The sequence below is a fragment of the Maniola jurtina genome, chromosome 22 (genome assembly GCF_905333055.1).
Source record: "Maniola jurtina chromosome 22, ilManJurt1.1, whole genome shotgun sequence".
In the NCBI taxonomy this organism is placed as follows: domain Eukaryota; kingdom Metazoa; phylum Arthropoda; class Insecta; order Lepidoptera; family Nymphalidae; genus Maniola; species Maniola jurtina.
Window position 1 is genome coordinate 7148745 of NC_060050.1, and position 20044 is coordinate 7168788.

Genomic DNA, 20044 nt, shown 5'->3' on the forward strand with positions numbered 1-20044 from the left:
AATCTATACGCTTGTTGTGGGTAACATTGGTCTAAGAGAATATAATCACGACATTGGTTAATGAATACTTGACAGAAAAAATATTGGGACTTCGTCTGTGGTGGCGTTTGCTGGCGCGCGTGTTGTGACTTTTTGGAGAGTTTTTTTTTTGTTAAAACTGACTGGAAAGCGCTCTAAGGGGGTGCCATGCGTAATGTCGGCGAGCGCCGGCACAGACGGGGTCCATACTTGTATAGTTTAGCTCACTTGTTACAAATAACTACAAACTTGACATTGGCTAATCATTGTAAAAGCCAGACGAGAGAGAGAAAAAAAATATCTGTGGTAATTTTTGACATTTGAAACTGTGTGACAGCTGACATCTGACATTCTGTGGCGCCAAAATTGGTGGGTTAATTTTTAATTTATTTAATTTGGGATGAAGAAATGCGCGAAGTACCTACGTGAACTTGTGAATGGTTAGAGAATAATATTTTTAAAATTATCGAAGAAATATGTCTAAACGTAATAGCATTGCAGCTTCAAATACATTGTTTAATTATTTCACCAAAACACCTCCCAGCAATAAGAAAGCAAAGCAGAATGGGGAAACCGATAGTTCAACCAAACTAAACTCTCCTGTGAGCAGCAAAGAGAAAATAGTTGAAAGTAAGTGTTATAGTGTAATAGATTTTATGATTAAGTTATCAAATATGTCTGAACAAAACGGAAGTACTAAAATCTACAAGGCTTTAAGTATAGGTATACTCTTTTTTGAGAAAAAATCTTGTTTACCAGCTAAATCCTATGATAACAGCTCCAGAATATAGGTGATGGATCAGCGGGGGGTGCAATCTATGATTACAGCTCCCAAATTATTAGAGCTTAAAACTTTTATTGTTAAGTGACAACTTAAGATGCTAACCTGCGATGGGTATGGTAGCCCAAATCTACCCTAATAACATAACTAGCTGCGACCAAAGTTTCCATCTAGATAGACCATCTCATGGATATCCAAATCACCGGACAGGACACCGAATGTGAATCACCGGACAAAGAACATGAATGTTTTGCATCATCTATAAACCACAAAAATTGGATCATTCCACTTGTAAGATCATAGTGCTCAGTGCTCACCACTGTGTGAGGGAGATCATTAAAAATGTTGATTGGTTCTTTCTTACATTGCAGATAAGAAACGAGAAAGGCTGCCAACTAAATCTCCAGAGATAAATAAGGACATAAGTGACAGTGAAGATGAGGCACCAATATCTGTCAAGAAGAGGAAACGGATCAGACTTAACCCAGTGGAATCTGATGATTCAGATGTTGAAAATAAAAGTAAGATTACAAAGTTATAATTTTTGGTTCTGCACATCAAAAGGTAAAAAGGGACCATTATAGGATTTCTTTGCTACCTGTGTGTCAGTCGTGTATCTGTCATTACCCTTTTTCTCTAGTATAGGTGAAGATATCAAGTTGAAATTAATCTCAAATATTTAGATCTGCAGTCCCTTGGATGTGAGTGTAAAAAATTAAGCTTTCAATTAAAAAAACAGCACAAGTAAAGGATGAAGTCCAAAATTGGTAATTGGCAGTTCTATCACAAAAAAAAATTACAAACTTGCATTAGCAGCTGGAGATCCTTTAAATACTTTTATACGAGCTTCCAGCTGATTAAAATAAGTTAACATACATATATTTCAGCAGACAATAAAATTGAGTCTTCAAAAGAGAAAGTGTCCCTTGAGAAGAAACTGCAAGATAGTTTCAAATATGAACCCGGAGACTCTCCAAAAGGCAGTAAAACCAAGAGAGTTGTTCCCAATGATGTGTAAGTAATTAATCCATACTTTTTCTGAAAAGTCCTTGGACAGACAATATTCAATGTGGTTAACACAGCTGCTAGAAGTATGAGGAACTTTATAAAAGCATTCATACTAGAAGAATTGGATTGACACAGCTTTTTTAGAGTGATGTGTGTTGTAAGTACCCATTCCATTGATGAGTCAGTGGGGTAACAGTCTAGTTTATGGACTCACTCTCCAGTCAGTGCAACACTGACATGATTAACAGACTAAACAGTTTGCTCATTACTGGCGTCATGGTACATACCCAGTTAGAATTAGGTTATTTTATATAATAGTATAAGCTTTAAGGTCAAAGTCAATAATTTCAGTCCCCAAATAAAAACTGAGCCTCAAGACACCCCTGCAGGACCCTCAACATTAGCAGACGAAGGCAACTGGATACACTGTAAGCTAGATTGGCTGAAACCAGACAAGATTCGAGATGCTCACAAACGCAGGCCGGATCACCCTGACTATGACCCTTCAACATTATACGTACCTCCTGACTTTATGAAGATTCAGACACCAGTAAGTAAATATTCTTATTCCCGAGATTAGAATTGGAAGGTTGCAGGCAAAAAGCCTCCAGGTCGCCAAAGATGCAAATGGTTAAACAATATAAGGGGGTGGACAACGTATAAGCCACACAGGCCGCGTATGCGTCGCGTAAGCGTAGACGTAGCGCGTACCATTACGTTGTAATATATGGAACTGCATGAGGCATGGCATACCCCTTGCGTGACGTGAACGTTCGCGTAGACGTAGTGCGTGCAGTTATCTGCACTATGCAGTAGTCTACGGATTCACGCGCGTCACAAGCGCGTGGGTCACGTGTGTCAGTAGAGTGGGTAAAATTTTCTTCACCAATGGATGTGTGAAATGGAATGGTCGTATTGGGAATTTTGGGAGTCTAGCTTATCTGTGTCTCAAGTATCATACACTTGAATTATTCTCGTAATTTCGAGAAATTAGAAAAATCATTATTAAACACATCTTTTTTACAATAATGATGATGTGGCCTAAGATGGGACACGTCTAGAAAATGTTTATTTGCTCTTGGTCTATTCACCTGTAAACTTGGTTACCCCATCTAGTTAATGACTTGGGCCAATATCACTTACCTAGCAAAATTGTTGATATGCAATGTAACAACACATGCTTTAATAAAGGGCTTGAAAGATGGTCGAGTGTCTTGATGTCAAGCACGTAGATTTTTGCTTAAGCCAAGTGTTTTGTTTTGTTACAAAGTTTGCTTGCTTGAGTGAACCATTTCCGTGCTTGACGGTGATATTTTTGCTAGACGCGACGTTCGGACATTCAAGCAAACAAAACTGTGCTTGACGCTTGACCGTCTCGGAAGCGATTAATGTTCGTAATTTTAGGCGCACAAGCAGTGGTGGGAAATGAAATCTGCACATTACGACTGTGTGTTGTTCTTCAAAGTGGGCAAGTTCTATGAGCTCTATCACATGGATGCAGCTGTCGGGGTCAACGAACTCGGCTTTTCCTATATGAAGGTATGTAAAGATTACTTACCTACCACTCCTACCAGTAAATAACTAAGTTAAAGAATTCTTGAATCCCAATATGAATCGATCAAGTTTCTTCTGAGAAAAATTCTGTAGTTTGTCCTCTCCTATGAGTGTGTTTGTGATGTCTGAAATATTGCATCAAAAATTATTATGCCCTGAGCAAGAATGTAAACTCAAATCCAATGTCAGTTTTTCCTTATCTTTGAAGAAGAGGTAAAAAATTAGTGGCTGGTGCGGAGGTGCAATATGCGACTTTGTTACCGCAAACTGACAATGAAATCATGATACAAGTGAAAAATCGAACTCCAGAAGGTTTAAAGCGCCAGGTAAATCGCGTCACTTACGCGGTTCTTCGAGGTTTCTGCGATTTGTTTATCTTTTAAACAAACTAAAGAAAATGCAATTATATATTACTAACAAACAAAGTAAAATCGCATAGCCTGGACACATTCATCAAATAATTTATTTGCAAAGTGCCAATAAGTAGGCTCTTGACTTTTTTCGGGTGTCGTTAGTGTTTTAAATCCACAACACACGCAGTGTTCAAGTTTTTTGTATTGTTTCTGCAATTTTTTTAAACCTTTTTTACGGCTGTGGGTTCTAGCGCTATTATTTTCTTTTAGGGCGAATTCGCGCACTCCGGATTCCCCGAAAGCGCATACGCACGTATGGTGTCCACTCTGGTGTCCAAGGGATATAAGGTGGCGAGGGTGGAGCAGACTGAGACTCCTGATATGATGCAGGAGAGATGTAAAAAGAGTAAGTTATATTTATTATTTGAAGATCGCATGATAAGGCAACCCCTCAAAAAAAAAATTGAAGATAGAATGAACATACAAACAAGTAAATTAAAACCGTTTTAGCCAACCAAGGAAGTGTCTGTTAAAGTGGTTATCAAGCACCTACTTACTCAATATTTGTACGCTTATATGGCAAAAAATGTTTAAGGCAAATAAATAATGATTAAAAAGTTTTTTTCCAATGTGTGTGTATTTAAGGTGTATTTTGTTTGCAGACGGTCTTACCAGCAAATATGACAAAGTGGTGCGTCGTGAAATCTGCCAAGTGAGCCTCCGGGGCGCTCAAGCCCTGGGACTGCAGGACAGTGGGCCCGCCCAGGCTGCCTCCGAACATATGCTTGCGATTGCTGAAGAGGTACCGCTTACAAGTTCTAATTCTTCTTCTAGAATCTTTGAGAATCATTTAGAAATGAGGATTTAGAGAAGTTCAAACTCAAAGCATTTAGGCAATTGGCGTACCCAGGGTAAAAATATAGGGCAAGCCTGGTTTTTTTTTTTTTAAATTAAAACTCAATCTTTTTATTTATAACTAGATGATGCCCACGATTTCGTCCGCTTAGGTTTTAACCAGTATGGATTAAGGTTTTTTAAATCCCATAGGAATTCTTTGATTTTCTGAAATGAAAAGTGGCCAGGTGATTCTCTAAACACTGAATAATAGAAAACCTTCAATGAATTAAAAATAAATGTCAAATGAGCTCTGTGGCTATCATTCAGTGTTCAGTGAGTTAGAAAATCAGTAGGTTGGTCTTTTGATCACATCAATTCGTTGTTGCGTTGTAGCTTGATTGAAGGACAAACCGTTAAACCAACAAACAAACATACTTTCGCATTTATAATATAGGTAGTAACAAGATAATGAAAAAGAAGTATATTTCAAAATTTCTGTTTAATTTCAAATTTATTATTTATACAGGAAAATAACGGTCGCAGCACATACGGCGTGTGCTTCATAGATACCACTATTGGGCAGTTCCACCTGGGGCAGTTCAGTGACGACAAACATTCGTCCAGGCTGCTCACCACACTTGCGCACTACCCACCAGCTTTGGTAAGAACTTTACTTTTTTTTTTAAATCTTTGTAAATCTGGTAAGGCCCAGCGCAGAGCATTTTTCACTGCCAAACCATTGCTTTGCTTTGCTTGCGATGAAATAATATTGAAAATCAATTGACACAACAGCTAAGGTCTGAGTTTCCCTCTTACTTTCGGCGATTAGTAGTTGTGTTAATTGATTTTCGATATTATTTCAACGTAAGTTAAGTCGATAATGGTTTAGCAGTGAAAAATTCCGCCTCACCAGACGTGGACCGTAGCTTAATCATCAAAATCTATATCTAAATGTTTTCTAGATCATTTTCGATCGTAAGCACACAACTTCGCGAACAAGCAAGCTTCTAAGCACGCATTGCCACAACGCACGTAGAGAGGCCACCAATATGTGGGCGCCGGAGAAAACGCTCAAAACGCTCGCCGAGAAGTATTACAAGACCGATGCGGATGGTGACTGGCCGGAGGGGATCAAGCCGTTTTTGCACGAAGGTAATGTTTCGGCAACCTTATAAATAACTATAGAGCCTCGATAGAGAGAGAAAGCGGACTGAATTCCGAACGGTCAGCGGTTCAAACCCCACCTGTTGCACTATTGTCGTACCCAGGTGATGAGGAACAAATTGCTTACGATGGCTTGCGGTGCAGTTTTAGAAAAAGGAGGGTGGAATGAGATCAAACCTCCTAAGAACACAGTTAATTATATTCATACGACAAAAACATAAAGCTCATCTCACACTGTATTCCAGGTGATGCATTAGGTCTAACTCCAGCACCAAACTGCTACCTAGCGATCAAAGCACTAGGAGGCTGTGTATCCTACCTCACACACTGTCTGCTAGACATACAAACCCTTGGCATGGCCCAGTTCGAACAGTATTCACCCCCCGACGTGCTAAACACCACCTTAACACCTGAAGATAAGGTAGAGAATCAATGGAGAGGCGGTAATACGATGGTGTTAGATGCTATAACGTTGAGGAATTTGAGGATAGTTCAAGATGAGGGGTGTTTGTATGATAAATTGAATTTCTGTTCCACGCCTATGGGTAAAAGGTTAGTACATATTTATTGCATTTGTGTATATTATTTCAAAAAAAAAAAAAAAAATGTTTGTACTTATACCTGTTACAGACTTTAAAATCATCCAACCGATTTGCCCCAAAAACCGTTTACATTAGAAAGGCAATAATGCGAAGATGGCTTTAGACTAGACTTGCAACGAATATTCGGTTACTATTCGGTATTCGGCCTATTCGGCTGCTTTTATTATATTCGGCCGAATACCGAATATCTACATATTATTCGGCCGAATACCGAATACTTAAATAATATATTTTGTCGTAGAGAAATAATTGGTAAAATGAAAAATTAAAATCGATTGATTACGTTTATATTCATATTTTCATTTCTGTTATATTCATTTAAGTAGTCATTGGTGCATAACACAGGTACATAATCATCTTCTGAATTGGAAAAATGGAGGATTCTATGTATTTGAATTATTGTGGTAATCAAAATTTAGAAGGGTAAGGATCTCATTTCTTTTATAATCATTTATTAAGTAGTCATTGGTACATAAAACAGGTACATAATTTAATCATTTTCTGTATTAAACAAGTCAAGAATTTTTCTATGCATTTGAATTATTTTCATAATCAAAATTTAGAAGGGAAGGTTATGGTGCAGTAAGACTAACTTTTCGGCATTTTTAGGAAGTGGTTTACTTCTTTTTTTCTCGTAGACCATCCCAACTTCAGAGCGATGAGTACATTAGAACAAAACAAAGGAGCGCGAAACAATCACGTCTGTACAAGTTTTTGGCGCTAAAATCCGGCCGAATACTTTTGCCGAATATTCGGCTATTCGGTCAGGGGCCTCGCCGAATATTCGGTATTCGGTATACTGCCGAATATACTATTCGTTGCAAGTCTACTTTAGACACTTTAACGACGCATTAGGCACATTCTTTTTTTAGCATAGTAACGTAACACACGCCGGAGATCCACTAATCTGCCTTCTTAATATAAAAATCAAAAAAAAATATTCTACCTAAGTCCGTAACATACTTTGAAACCATCCAACTGATGTGCCCCAAATAGGTTTCATTAGAAAGGCAATAATGCGAAAATGTTTGTAGAGTTTTTTTTTGCGTAGTAGCACACGCTGGGTATTCGCTATTTTGCTTTACTTTTTAAAATTAAGTTTTAAGCTTTTTGAACATGTTTTCAGGTTACTTTATCAATGGGTCTGTTCCCCAAGTTGCAACTTATCAGTGATCAAGGAGAGACAGGGGGCCATAAAAGCGTTATTCGAGAACCAGGAACTGTGTCAGGACGCTAAGAATATATTGACTACTTTGCCCGACTTGGATAGACTTTTGGCTAAGTTAGTGACTATTTTCTTATGTCATTTTTTTTATTGAATAAAGTGTACCTGCCTGAATGTGATTTGGTTTCTTCAAAATTGGACTCAACTCAGTAAAAGTCTGCTGAATATTTGAAACTATGGAAAGTGGCAATGCAGTCTGATGCAACATCATAATCTGGAACAAATGTAAATTTAAAATTTACACTTAAAAAACTAGAAAAGAGCTGATAACTTTCAAACGTCTGAACCGATTTTCTTGGATGATAGCTAAGAACACTCTCGATCAAGCCACCTTTCAAACAAAAAAAAAAACAAAATTAAAATCGGTTCATTAGTTTAGGCGCTACGATGCCACAGACAGAACCTCTTTTTGGGTCGAGGGTTAAAAATAGGGATGTAGGAGTTGAATCCTTTTCTAGACTACCTGAAAGTTAGATTTAACGTAATTTTCGTACCTTGGGTAGTTGTGTAACTATTCAACTTGTCTCAACTATACAAGAATTCGGGTGTAGAGCTTCAAACACATAAGAAATATTGAAAACTTTAAATTCCTCCAAAGACAAACAGTTCATGTTTTTATACATAAATTTTCTAAATTTTCACTAAGATAAGTTTTATGGTGTTATGAAACTTTTGACCTAAAGGCAAATCCACACCTGCTTCCTACGATTAATATTTTCAAAATATACTCGTATTTAGTACTAACTGATGCCCGCGACTTCATTCGCGTGGGTATAGGTTTTTTCAAATCCCGCTGGAGTTCTTTTATTTTCCGGGATAAAAAGTAGCCTTTGTGTTAATCAAGGGTATAATCTATCTCTCCAGTCAGTCCAGTAGTTTTTGCGTGAAAGGGTAACAAACATACACACACATATACATACAATCTTTCCATACGCACTAACTGTGCACAACGTGCATCTTAGGAACATAATCTGGAGGTGTTCACGAATGTTTTTCGAGCGGTTCGCGTGTATAAAAACATAAACTGTTTGTCTGTGGAGTTTGTAAAGGAAGGGGCTATTGGGTAGATTGTGAATGATTTTCATATTATTTTATAAACGGTTTTAGAATACACGCATTGGGAAACCTTAACAAGTCAAAACACCATCCGGACTCACGAGCAATATTCTACGAAGAGAAAACCTATTCAAAACGAAAAGTACTCGATTTCATATCCGTTCTCAATGGTTTCACTGCAGCTCTCAAATTGGCCGAGTTATTCAGTGATACACAGTCTGATATGCTAAAGAGAATAACACAGTTCAGTCCCGATGGAAGGTTTCCCGATTATAGAGATACTTTGAAATTCTTTAAGGTAAGAGAATTTTCCTATAATGAAATTTAAAACTCAAAATCATTTATTCAAAGCAGGTACTATTGTACATCTTTTGATAGTCAGAATTGTTAGATTTTTAAGATGATATAGTGGTGATAATTAATTACGTAAACTTAAAACTAAAGCTACGAAGCGCGCCCAGGTCTGAGAAGAGCCCAAAACGTAAAATAGTAATGTTGATCATTGTGAACTTAAAACTAAAATACGAAAGTTCCAAACACGCCCAGGTATTTAAGTGTTTCTGTAGTTTTAAGTGTTATATTGAGAGAAGTAAAATTGAATATATTCAACTTCCTTGATTCACATTAACACAGACTGAAGCAACAATCCCCAAAATTTTAATTAGAATATTGGCTTCTATCGTCATAATCTATCTTTCTACCTTCTCTTCTGTGGATCGACCATAACCCAAAGAACGCTCAAGAACGTTTAAGAGCGCTCTATCCATAAGATAGATTCATGGGTTTTATGACATAGTTTGTTCCACTCTTTGCAAGATAGGTTTCATACCAAACTTTCACCAAGAAGCTTCGCTTTATAAGTTTTTTTCTTTTATTAGGGAGCTTTCAACCAAAAAGAGGCGGAGAAAGAAGGGCGTATATTGCCCGGTGAGGGGGTGGACCAGGAATATGATAGCACGCTACAAGCTATCAAAGAAATTGAGGGCGACTTGAAGGAGTACCTCGCTGAACAAGAGAGTTACTTCAAATGTAGGGTAAGTGTTGACATCAACATCAAAATATATACAAGAATATTCCTTAGATCTTTGTAAATAATCCATTCCGATTTGAATGTGATATGTGTTATATCTGTTACCTTTTTCACACTCTACAAATTTAAACAACAGGCTCACGACTAGCACCTAAAGTCACGAGGTTTGACAGTTCTAAACTAAATTAGGTTTGTCTGTCCTGTTTTTATTAAGTTAGAAAGAAAAAGATGCGAATACTTTTTCGATTTTCGTTTATACGAGATTTCGTACAGAGATCTTGCGGAAGGACATAAGCTACCTTTTTATTTTGGAAAATCAGTTCCCACAGGATTTTTGAAAATCTCTAAACTTTTGCGGTCGGATTCGCGGCATCAGCTAGTTATTATAAAATGTGAAAGTGTGTCTATGCGTTTCTCTCTCTGGCTGTTACCGCTTCAGAGACTATTTTACCCGATTTGGTATGAAGATAGCTTGCATCGCGTAGACATAGGCTACTTTTATCCCAGAAAATCAATAAATTCCCACAGGATTTTCAAACGTTCTCAGAACTCTGATATATGACGATATCTGATATTTAACGTGATATAATATGGATTATGCCTTTTTAGCTTCATTACGTGGGTACAGATAAGAAGCGTTACCAAATCGAAGTTCCTCAGAACGCTGCGTCGAGGGCGGGCTCAGAATATCATTTGGAAGGAGCAAGGAAAGGATTTAAGAAGTTTTCCACATCTGAAACTAAGGTAAGACGAACATCTTAAACCTTTAGACACCTATGAAGTGTTTTATAATGATTAACCCTTCACCGGCCCACTATTGAGCACAGAATGAGAAGGGATTAGGCCATAGCTGGGATAGTGCGAATTGGCAAGCTGCATATACCTTTGAGAACAATTTGGAAAACTCTAAGGCATGCAGGTTTCCTCACGATGTTTTAATTGCTTAAAACGCACATAACTTCGAAAAGTTAGAGGAGGGAGAGAGAACTCCGAAGAATTTAGCGGATCAAGAACTTATTAGTGGTCAGTTCCTACAATAACGTCCCAACTCCCATGTCATCCCAAAATGTTATTTTATATTTCGATACCTCCCACGTAAATTGTTGTATGCCCAAAACTGCATTTTTCCAACAAAGTGTTCTAAAAAGTTGAAAAGATGTTTTACGCCTTCCTCTTTTTGAAAAATACAACATTATGTATCTTAAATGTACTTAAAAAAATTGTAGTTTTAGCGTTTTTTCGTAAAATAAATATAAATAGACGTTTTAAAAACGTACTACACTAATTTTGTAGCTAACCACAACTTACGTGGGAGGTATTGACTTATTCTTTCGTACCAGGAATTTCTGGCAAGAATGATCGCAGCAGAGGAACAGAAAACTAACGTGTTGAAAGACTTGAGTCGTCGAATATTCGAGAAGTTCTCGTCGAGTTACAACCAATGGGAGAGCGCCATAAAGTGTATAGCAACATTAGATATATTGTTATCCTTCACCGAGTTCGCGAGGCAGCAAAGTGGGGATGTGTGTTTACCTGACGTTACATTTGAAAAAGCGGACAAGGTTGGTTGATATTGTTTAAAAAATCCAAGCCTTTTTTTTTTTGGAAAAAATATATTCTTATATATAAATAATTCTTTCATCTTATTAAACTAAACCTAATTCTTTCATCTTACTGAACTAGACCTAATTTTTCATCATACCGAACTAGACCTAATTCTTTCATCTTATTGGACTAGACTGAATTCTTTCATATTACTGAACAAGATCTGATTTTCTCATCTTACTGGACTAGACCTAATTCTTTCCTCTTACTGAAGTAGACCTGATTTTTTTATCTTACTAAACTGACTGACTGACAAACAAACATATAACTTAAACCGCAGGGTCTGAAAACTGGTAGTTGTAGGATAGGTGTTCTCTATTACTTATACCCCCACTAAGAAAGGATTTTAAGAAATTCCAATTAAATTTTAAGGACCTAAATCCCAGAGAAAAGCTAGTCTTTACTTTGGGCAACTATTGGGATAATAATTTAAAGAAAATTAAACGTACGTTTATTTGACAGCCATACATCAATATAGTGGAAGGCAGACACCCCTGCATTCCCATCGTGAACGATTTCATACCGAACGACACTCAGCTGGGAGCGGACAGCGCAAGGCTCCTGCTCCTTACGGGCCCCAACATGGGCGGGAAATCCACTCTTATGAGACAAGTGGGACTTCTCACTGTATTGGCGCATTTGGTAAGTTCATTGCATAAGCAGTTTATTTTTTAACTAGCTGATGCCCGCGACTTCGCGAGGTTTTTAAAAATACCGGGGGAACTCTTCAATTTTCCGGGATAAAAAGTTGCCTATGTGCTAATCCAGGGTATAATCTATCTCCATTCCAATTTTTAGCTCAATCCGTTCAGTAGCTTTTGCGTGAAGGAGTAACAAACATACACACACACATCATACACACAAACTTTCCCCTTTATACATAACTAGCCGATGCCCGCGACTTCGCCCGCGTGATTTAGGTTTTTTTAAAAATCCCGTGGGAACTCTTTGATTTTCTGGGATAAAAAGTAGCCTATGTGCTAATCCAGGATATTATCTATCTCCATTCTAAATTTCAGCTAAATCCGTCCAGTAGTTTTTGCGTGAAGGAGTAACAAACATACACACACACACACACACACACACACACACACACACACACACACATACAAACTTTCGCCTTTATAATATTAGTGTGATAATATTAGTGTGAAGTATTTTATATGTGACAACTACAAGTCCCTACTCCCTAATAATGATAATAAAGTTTAAAAAACCGGTCAAGTGCGAGTCGGTTTCGCACACGAAAGGTTCCGTACTTATCGTACAAGAAATAACGCTATTTATTAATTTTCATTAATTTATGTGGCGGCGATTTTGAAAATTTTACTGTTTGTTGTTATAGCGGCAACAGAAATGCACACTGAAAATTTCAACTCTCTATCTATTACGGTTCAAGTGATACAGCCTGCTGACAGACAAACAGACAGACGGACAGCGGAGGTTTATTAATAACTCGGGTACGAAGTGTTCCATACTCAGGTATTTTTTCCGACATTTATTTTTATTCCGCTAACCTCTCACTCTCAGGGCAGCTACGTACCAGCTCAACAGTGCCGCCTCAGCCTGGTGGACCGCATCTTCACTCGGCTGGGCGCTTCCGATGACATCTTATCCGGCCAGTCCACTTTCCTCGTGGAGATGAACGAGACGGCAGCTATCGTCAAACACGCTACCTTGCACTCGCTTGTTTTGCTCGATGAATTAGGTACGTGCTGTTACAACCCTAGCCTAGGCTGCTTCTACTACTGCTGAGTTGCTATTTCCGAAATCGACGTCAATAATAAATTGTCAATCAGCAGTATGGCGCCTATAAAAACCGTACATTTCGACCAACTAACTTGTTTTCAATTCTTCGAGGGTTGTGGGTTTCATGAAAACTGCCATTTCCCTTCCCGGTTAGCCCACTTCCATCTTTGACTGCATCATCACTTACCACCAGGTGAGATTGTAAATTCAAATTCAAATTCAAAATATTTTTATTCAATTAGGCAAGGGCTATCTTGCACCTAAATTAAAAAAAAAACCAAACGTGGCGCGAAGGTAACAACCAATAGCGGACGGACGCGCGCTATGATTGCCCGAGATTCTTTCGCGCCATTTAAAAATTAAAATTTTTGGGCTAATGCCCAGTTTTATTTTTGAACTGGTTTTACGGCTCTGGGTTCTAGCCTTTTGAGTTTATTATGCTTCCCCAGGTCGCGGCACGTCAACGTATGACGGCACGGCCATAGCGTCGGGCGTGTGCGTAGAACTGGCAGAGAGGAGCTGTCGCTGTGTGTTCTCCACGCACTACCACTCGCTGGTGCACCATCTGGCTTCACACCCCGGAGTGCAGTTGGGGCATATGGTATGTTTTAACCGATTCCAAATTAAGAGAGTTTTAATGTTTCGTAAGAGAGTTTCGGAGTTATGTAAAAATCACTTGCTTTAACGGCGAAGGTGAAATATCATGAGGAAATCTGCATGCCTGAGAGTTCTCCATAATGTTCTCAAAGGTGTGTGGAGTTTATCCGGACTTAGCCTTCTCGTTCTGAGTGGAGACCCGTGCTCAGTAGTGAGCCGGTGTTGGATGGGCGATGATGATGATGATCATTGCACAGTTTCATCATTTTTTCTTTAACATCCGCAAAGCTGTACTGTCTCGCTCATATTACGAGCAATTCATTACTGCGGTCATCATCCCAAAGTTTCGCTAAAATCTACAAGAACTTTTTCATAAAAACAGCATTTGACACCGTCTACACGCGATCAACATTTCAATAGTACAATATAAAATTTTATTCCCAACAGGCCTGCATGGTAGAAACAGATGAAACAACACCGGACAACGAAGACGACATCCCCGAAGAAACAATCACCTTCCTCTACAAACTGTCCCCGGGAGCGTGTCCCAAGTCGTACGGCTTCAACGCGGCGCGCCTCGCGGGCATCCCGCGCGACATCACGGCGCGCGCGCACCGCGTGTCGCGCAACCTGGAGAAGGAGGCGACGTGTGTGCGCGCCTTTAGGGACTTGTTCAGGATCAGTAATGCTGCGGAGTTACGAAAGATGCTGTCGGGTTTAAGCATTTGATTTGTGTATAAAAATTGAAGGCTCGTGTTTTTAAGTTCTATGTATTTTTAAGGTAGATGCGTTCTAACGCAACGCATATACGTTACGGACGTTAAACGCGGCGTTATTACCTCGCTATGCAACCCAAACCCAATGCAAAAGAGACAAAACAACACTTGACAACAAAGGCAGTAATGCTGCGGAATTACGGAAAATGCTATCCGGTTTATAAAGATTGGTTGTTTCACTTGTTCAGGATTAGTATTGCTGGGGAATTGCAGGATGTTGGGTTTTTAAACATTTGATTTTGTGTATAATAAAAATTAATGAGTCGTGTTTTTAATTTCTATGTACCTAGGTACTTTTAAGGTAAGGTTTCTTTGGTGCATACTGACGCAGTGCATAACTATTACCTACACACTGACGCCATATATTTAATAAGTTCGATTTCTGCGTTTATATAAACTAAGGAACCTTTAGGATCGATTCATTTTGGCACCAAGATGAAGCGACAATCTTATGCCTACTTCTATTCCCATAACGTAATGCACCAGATAAACGACGAGATGGCGCGCGGCTTGTCTTGCCGGTTAGGGCCTGCACACATAGGAGGACGGAACGGCAGAGGATTTTGAATTTATATTTTATCCGATCGTAATAAGGTATATATTCAGAGCATCGCAAAAAAATTAAAATCCTGCCTTCCCGCCCTCCAATATACGCAGGCTTAGTTTTGTCGCTATGCACAAGTTGTGCATTTCTTTGTGCAGATAGAGGTCAAAATGCCATGTATTTTAGATTGTCGCTTAGACTTTGTGTCAATGTGAATCGACATTATTTTATCGAACAGTTTTACGTGCTATTTTAGATCGTTTTTAATGCAGTGAATCTCTTTGTTGATTTCTTTTTAGTATGTGAAATTAAGTTGATTTATGATTCTTTTAGTTAAGTGCTAAGGCTAAGTCGCTTTCAATTTATATAAAAACGACCGCTTTACAATCCCACCAAGTTGTCTGTAATTAATTATCGTATTTTTTTATTGTTTAGTATAAAATTCACTGTTATTACCTCACCGAAACTTGTGATTTTAAATAGTATAGGTACCAACTAGACAGGTATAAAACAATACAATGCTGTGATTATGCGATTTAATTGTATGACGTTAATGTTACCGTCTCTAATTATTTCAATAAATATTTTACAAAACTACTGACTTTTTATTTTTAACATCTCAACTCATTTTGTACCCACGACATTTAGCGTTCGCTACAGGAGTACACATAAGGTGTTATTTTTGTAAATGTTTATAGTGTTTAATATGTGTTGGATCAGCAAATAAATCTTATTCTAATCTATTCTAAACTATAGTATGCCCGCGACTTCGTCCGCGTGGATTTAGATTTTTATATATTACTAGCTGATGCCCGCGACTTCGTTCGCGTGGATGTAGTTTTTTAAAAATCCCGTGGGAACTCTGATTTTCCGGGATAAAAGTAGCCTATGTGCTAATCCAGAGAATAATCTATCTCCATTCTAAATTTCAACCCAATCCGTCCAGTAGTTTTTGCGTGAAGGAGTAACAAACATACACATACACACACACACACATACAAACTTTCGCCTTTATAATATTAGTGTGATCCCGTGCAGAGAACTGTGTGATTTTCCCGGATAAAAAGTTGCTTATTTCGATTACAGGGATCGGTACCAAACATACAAATCGGTTAAGTGGATGGTTCTTTAGGAATCCCGCGGGAACTCTTTGAAAATTCCGGGATAAAAAGTAGCCTATGTCCGTCCCCGGGATATAAGCTAACCCTGTACCAAATTGTGTCAGAATCGGTTACACTGTTAGGCCGTGAATAGGTAGCAGACAGACAGACACTTTCGCATTTATAATATTAGTATGGATTGAAGAAAAAAAACGATTTACTTTAATTTCTCATTCTTTATTAGGTACTAAAATCACAAATATTTTATACACACTTTAAAATGAGCTTATATTATGGTGTTCTTTTCCAGTGGGGGATTTTTTTTATAAAATGGAATTCATTTCGATAAGTATTAATTTTAACTAACGGAATCTAAGTGGGTTGTAAAATAAATTGAATATTTCGTTGTTATCTACACTAATAATATTATAAATGCTTGTGATTTTTAGTTAAGTATCTCTTTGACTCAACAGCTGAACCGAGCTTGACGAGAAATTGAGATAACTTGGTATCAAGTTTCCTGGAGACGCTCATAGGTTACTTAATATCCTGAACCAAGTTCTTAATAAACTATTAAAGGGTTAAAAAAAAAACAAGTTTTGTTTCAAAATATTAAGTAATCTTTGAGCCTCTCCAGGAAACATTATACCAAGTTATCTCAATTTCTCGTCAAACTCTGTTCAGTCATACTTCATAGCTAAATTAGTTGATTTGTATTGATATTTTTTGTCTTTACAGAAAAATCATCTTTTATTTTTTTGGCTTATAACGGTGACATTAATAGGCACATTGAGTTAAAAAAAAACTCACTCCAGTTTTAGGGTGCGTGTTCAATAGACCAATCTGGTTATTATTGGATCTCTAAATAATTTGATTGGTTAAAAACACGTCTATGATTCAATGGAAACGCATCCTTAAGACTTTGACCAAAGACGTATACTTGTACAAATTCGCATTTCTTTACATTTACAACCCACTTGAGAAAAATTAACGAACTAAATTATATCGTAATAATTATTTCCTAAACTTATTTATATTAAAAAACAATTAATGTCTGTATAAAAACTTACACATATTTTATTATAGCTTATCAACTATAAATTAATTAATTTGTAACAATCATTGACTAGGCATTATATTAAATTCATATTATCGATAAAATTAACATTAAACATCAAGGATTCTGTTACTTATGGATAAAATTCAAAATGCCTCTTAATAGCTTAAACAATAAAATTATAATATGTTGATTCTATAATTATTCACATCATTTATTAAAGAATATCTCCAAACGTAAAGCCGCGTTGACATTATGTTGATATAATATTGGCAAAAGTGTTTTAAATATTGAAAAAAAAAACTTTTTTCATTGTTTGTGATATTAGGCGATGTTTTCGACATATGGTGTCGAAAACCGCATTAAAATCCACTTAGAAGTTCAGAAGAAAGGACTGGAATAAGAAAAGTAATTACTGGGTTAGTAAGTATAAGAATTAAAAACTAAGAGTAGGTATTGAACCAGTGCCAACACAACAAGATAAAAATTTAACGCTGACTTCCGCTTCATTGAGGATATTCTTTATTACATAAATAATATTATTTGTAAGGAATAAATATGTATTATAACATTTTTTCTATATATTTTAGGTAAAATGCTCGTACTTAAGGCACCAATGTCCATTAATGGATAAGCCCGAGTGCAGGCATGGTTTAATAAAGATTCAATTGGTTGTATAAAAAACCGTCTAATGATCTACAGACGCGTATAAACTGGTTTGCAACATGCAATGAACATTATACTACACAAAGAAATTGTATTACGCCTATTAAGTACATCAGTCAAACCCGACATATTTCGATGTATCGCTATGCGGAATGTTTGTAGCGTACTTGACTAGGACAGTTTACATGCGCGCAAGACATCCAAACGATTTTGTTACAACCTGCGTCGCCTTACAAGTTACACGTTACATTGGGCAGCAAAGGGTATGGAAAATTCTCACACTGTATGATACATTTCAACAGTATGTACGCGGCATAATACAATCTTTTAGTTGCATTTTAGTTATTGATATAACATAAAATAAATGATATTGTACAATGAGCTTTTTTTCGTATTTCACACATTAAATCAGCAAACAAGCTGATGAATTATATTTCTTACACTAAAAAGTTGGCAACTTCCACTTATACTACCATTGATGATTTTAAAACCACACACTTCAGTTTAGCACACTTTTGTATTTATTATTGCACACATAGCACTAAAATTCATAAGCAATTTATCCTAAAAAATGATAACTTAATATTTGTGTGGAATAAAATATCGTTATTAGGTACATATATAGGTCATTAAGTACTTAGTTAATTATTACCTACACAATATCTTTTTTTCCTAAAATGTCTCGTATCAAGAAATCCATGCGGTTATAAGTGAACTCATATTTAATTAAGTAGAAAATTATTACTTTTAAAAGTCGCATTAAAATTAGAACCAAACTCTTCACATTTGCCAGCAGTCTTATACCTATTACAAACGTAAAGCACTTATTATATTATGTACAACAGTACACCATATGTATACTTGTATAGACCAGATTTGAGTTATATCGTGCATCTCGCTCTTGAGTGTGTCCCGTCCGTAAATGTTGATTGAAAGAGCACGAGCTCTCACGCCCGACTTGGAGCTATCGTGGAGAGCTATCTTACTGTAAGGTACCTACAAACTTGTGTATGAATTAAGCTTTTTAAAAGTTAAAACGATGAAGTTAGAAATGCTTTGCAGGTTTGTAGGACTAATTAAAAAATGTTTCATGAAAAATCCAACTATATTTTAATGATTTTAGCTTACTTACCTACTAATAACTGGATAAAGCATTTTAAATCTATAAATTCATTTTTCTTATTCGTTACTGTAACATTTAGACATCTCTAAAAATCTCTCATCTCTGAAATCGCGCGACGGACGTCGGCATAACCGTTTGACGTACGTCATACTCAAGTTCCTTGTATTATATGTTTTGTACACGCGCTCTCAGGCTATGATCAATAGAGCACACTTTGACTTTGATAAGACTTAAGACACTGTTAAAATGAGACAGCGTTATATCACTAACATAAATCTGTCTCGTGTCAACTGAAGCTTAAGAAGAAGAAGAAGCAAAGTCAAAGTGCACTCTACTATAGATCTGTCTCAGTGTGACGCGTAGTCGGTCATTCTTTGTATGGTAGGTATTCCAGGCTTTATACAATGAAAAACACGTTTTAAAACATTTTTTGCTGAACTGGTTATAGTAAAATATCTAGTTGAATTCATCTGATTTTGGTAGGAAAAACATTTCCTTCATCTTTTTTTTCTAAACAACCACTAGAATACGAATACAACAGCACCAATAACTCTATTTATAGGTAATACTATCACACCTTCATAATAGGACCATCTACTAATTACATCACACGCTAAGAGGTAAGACGGGGGGGAAAGTAATAAAAAAGGCGATGGGCTTCGTACTAAAGTTGTAAATCGTACCACATTGCTACAAGCAATCGCAATGTGGTATTAATGACTTCTATGTTAGCTTCCCAGAGCAAGGACAGAGTACTATTTTATATTTATAGAACACAACACAGAAAAAAGTTTAAGAATGTTAAGAAAAGAGGTTAAAATGCGACGTGATTAATGGAAGATCCCAAATTGGCATTTATGTAAAACGGCCACATATTATTTACAAAACAAACTTCCCATTATTATAAAATAAAAGTATTTACTCGGAAAAATGTAAAGCGGTACATAAATAAAGCGAAAACATTACGAAATTAGTGGCACGAAATTAGTTTCACGACATTAATTTTAATATCAATTGCATGTGTAAACGTCTAATGTCGCAAAACGTTTACACATGCAATTGATAGTGAAGTTAATGTCGTGAAACTAATTTTGTGCCACTAATATATGTAAAGTCCGCTTAAGTGAACAGGTAAGTAGGTATTTCGTAGTAATAAAAAGACTAACTTTAGCTTAAAAAAATCTAAGTCTTACCTAAAA

The 20044-nt window shown here is 36.9% G+C and overlaps 1 protein-coding gene across 3 annotated transcripts; it reads left to right on the forward strand.

Moving 5' to 3' along the window:
* The first annotated feature begins 368 nt into the window (after positions 1-368).
* Positions 369-15488, forward strand: LOC123876727 (probable DNA mismatch repair protein Msh6). 3 transcript variants are annotated; one of them, XM_045923048.1, is made up of 20 exons: positions 369-648; positions 1171-1320; positions 1687-1813; positions 2159-2357; positions 3212-3346; positions 3985-4120; positions 4377-4516; positions 5078-5212; positions 5514-5703; positions 5961-6267; positions 7444-7599; positions 8650-8896; positions 9477-9632; positions 10238-10372; positions 10969-11190; positions 11696-11875; positions 12764-12941; positions 13432-13583; positions 14027-14315; positions 14593-15488. In XM_045923048.1, the coding sequence occupies exons 1-19, from the start codon at positions 495-497 to the stop codon at positions 14306-14308; spliced, it is 3381 nt and encodes a 1126-aa protein (XP_045779004.1). In that variant the 5' UTR covers positions 369-494; the 3' UTR covers positions 14309-14315; positions 14593-15488. The 3 variants fall into 3 exon arrangements, with proteins under 3 accessions (XP_045779004.1, XP_045779003.1, XP_045779005.1); XM_045923047.1 differs by having other exon boundaries at positions 14027-15488; XM_045923049.1 differs by having other exon boundaries at positions 1690-1813; positions 14027-15488.
* The last annotated feature ends 4556 nt before the right edge of the window (positions 15489-20044 follow it).

Excerpts from the sequence above, each read along its gene's own strand:
- LOC123876727 (XM_045923047.1), top strand. The coding sequence starts at position 495 with ATGTCTAAACGTAATAGCATTGCAGCTTCAAATACATTGTTTAATTAT. Across the intron at positions 8,897-9,476 it reads ATACTTTGAAATTCTTTAAG|GGAGCTTTCAACCAAAAAGA; the intron begins GTAAGAGAATTT and ends TTCTTTTATTAG. Across the intron at positions 11,876-12,763 it reads TCACTGTATTGGCGCATTTG|GGCAGCTACGTACCAGCTCA; the intron begins GTAAGTTCATTG and ends TCTCACTCTCAG.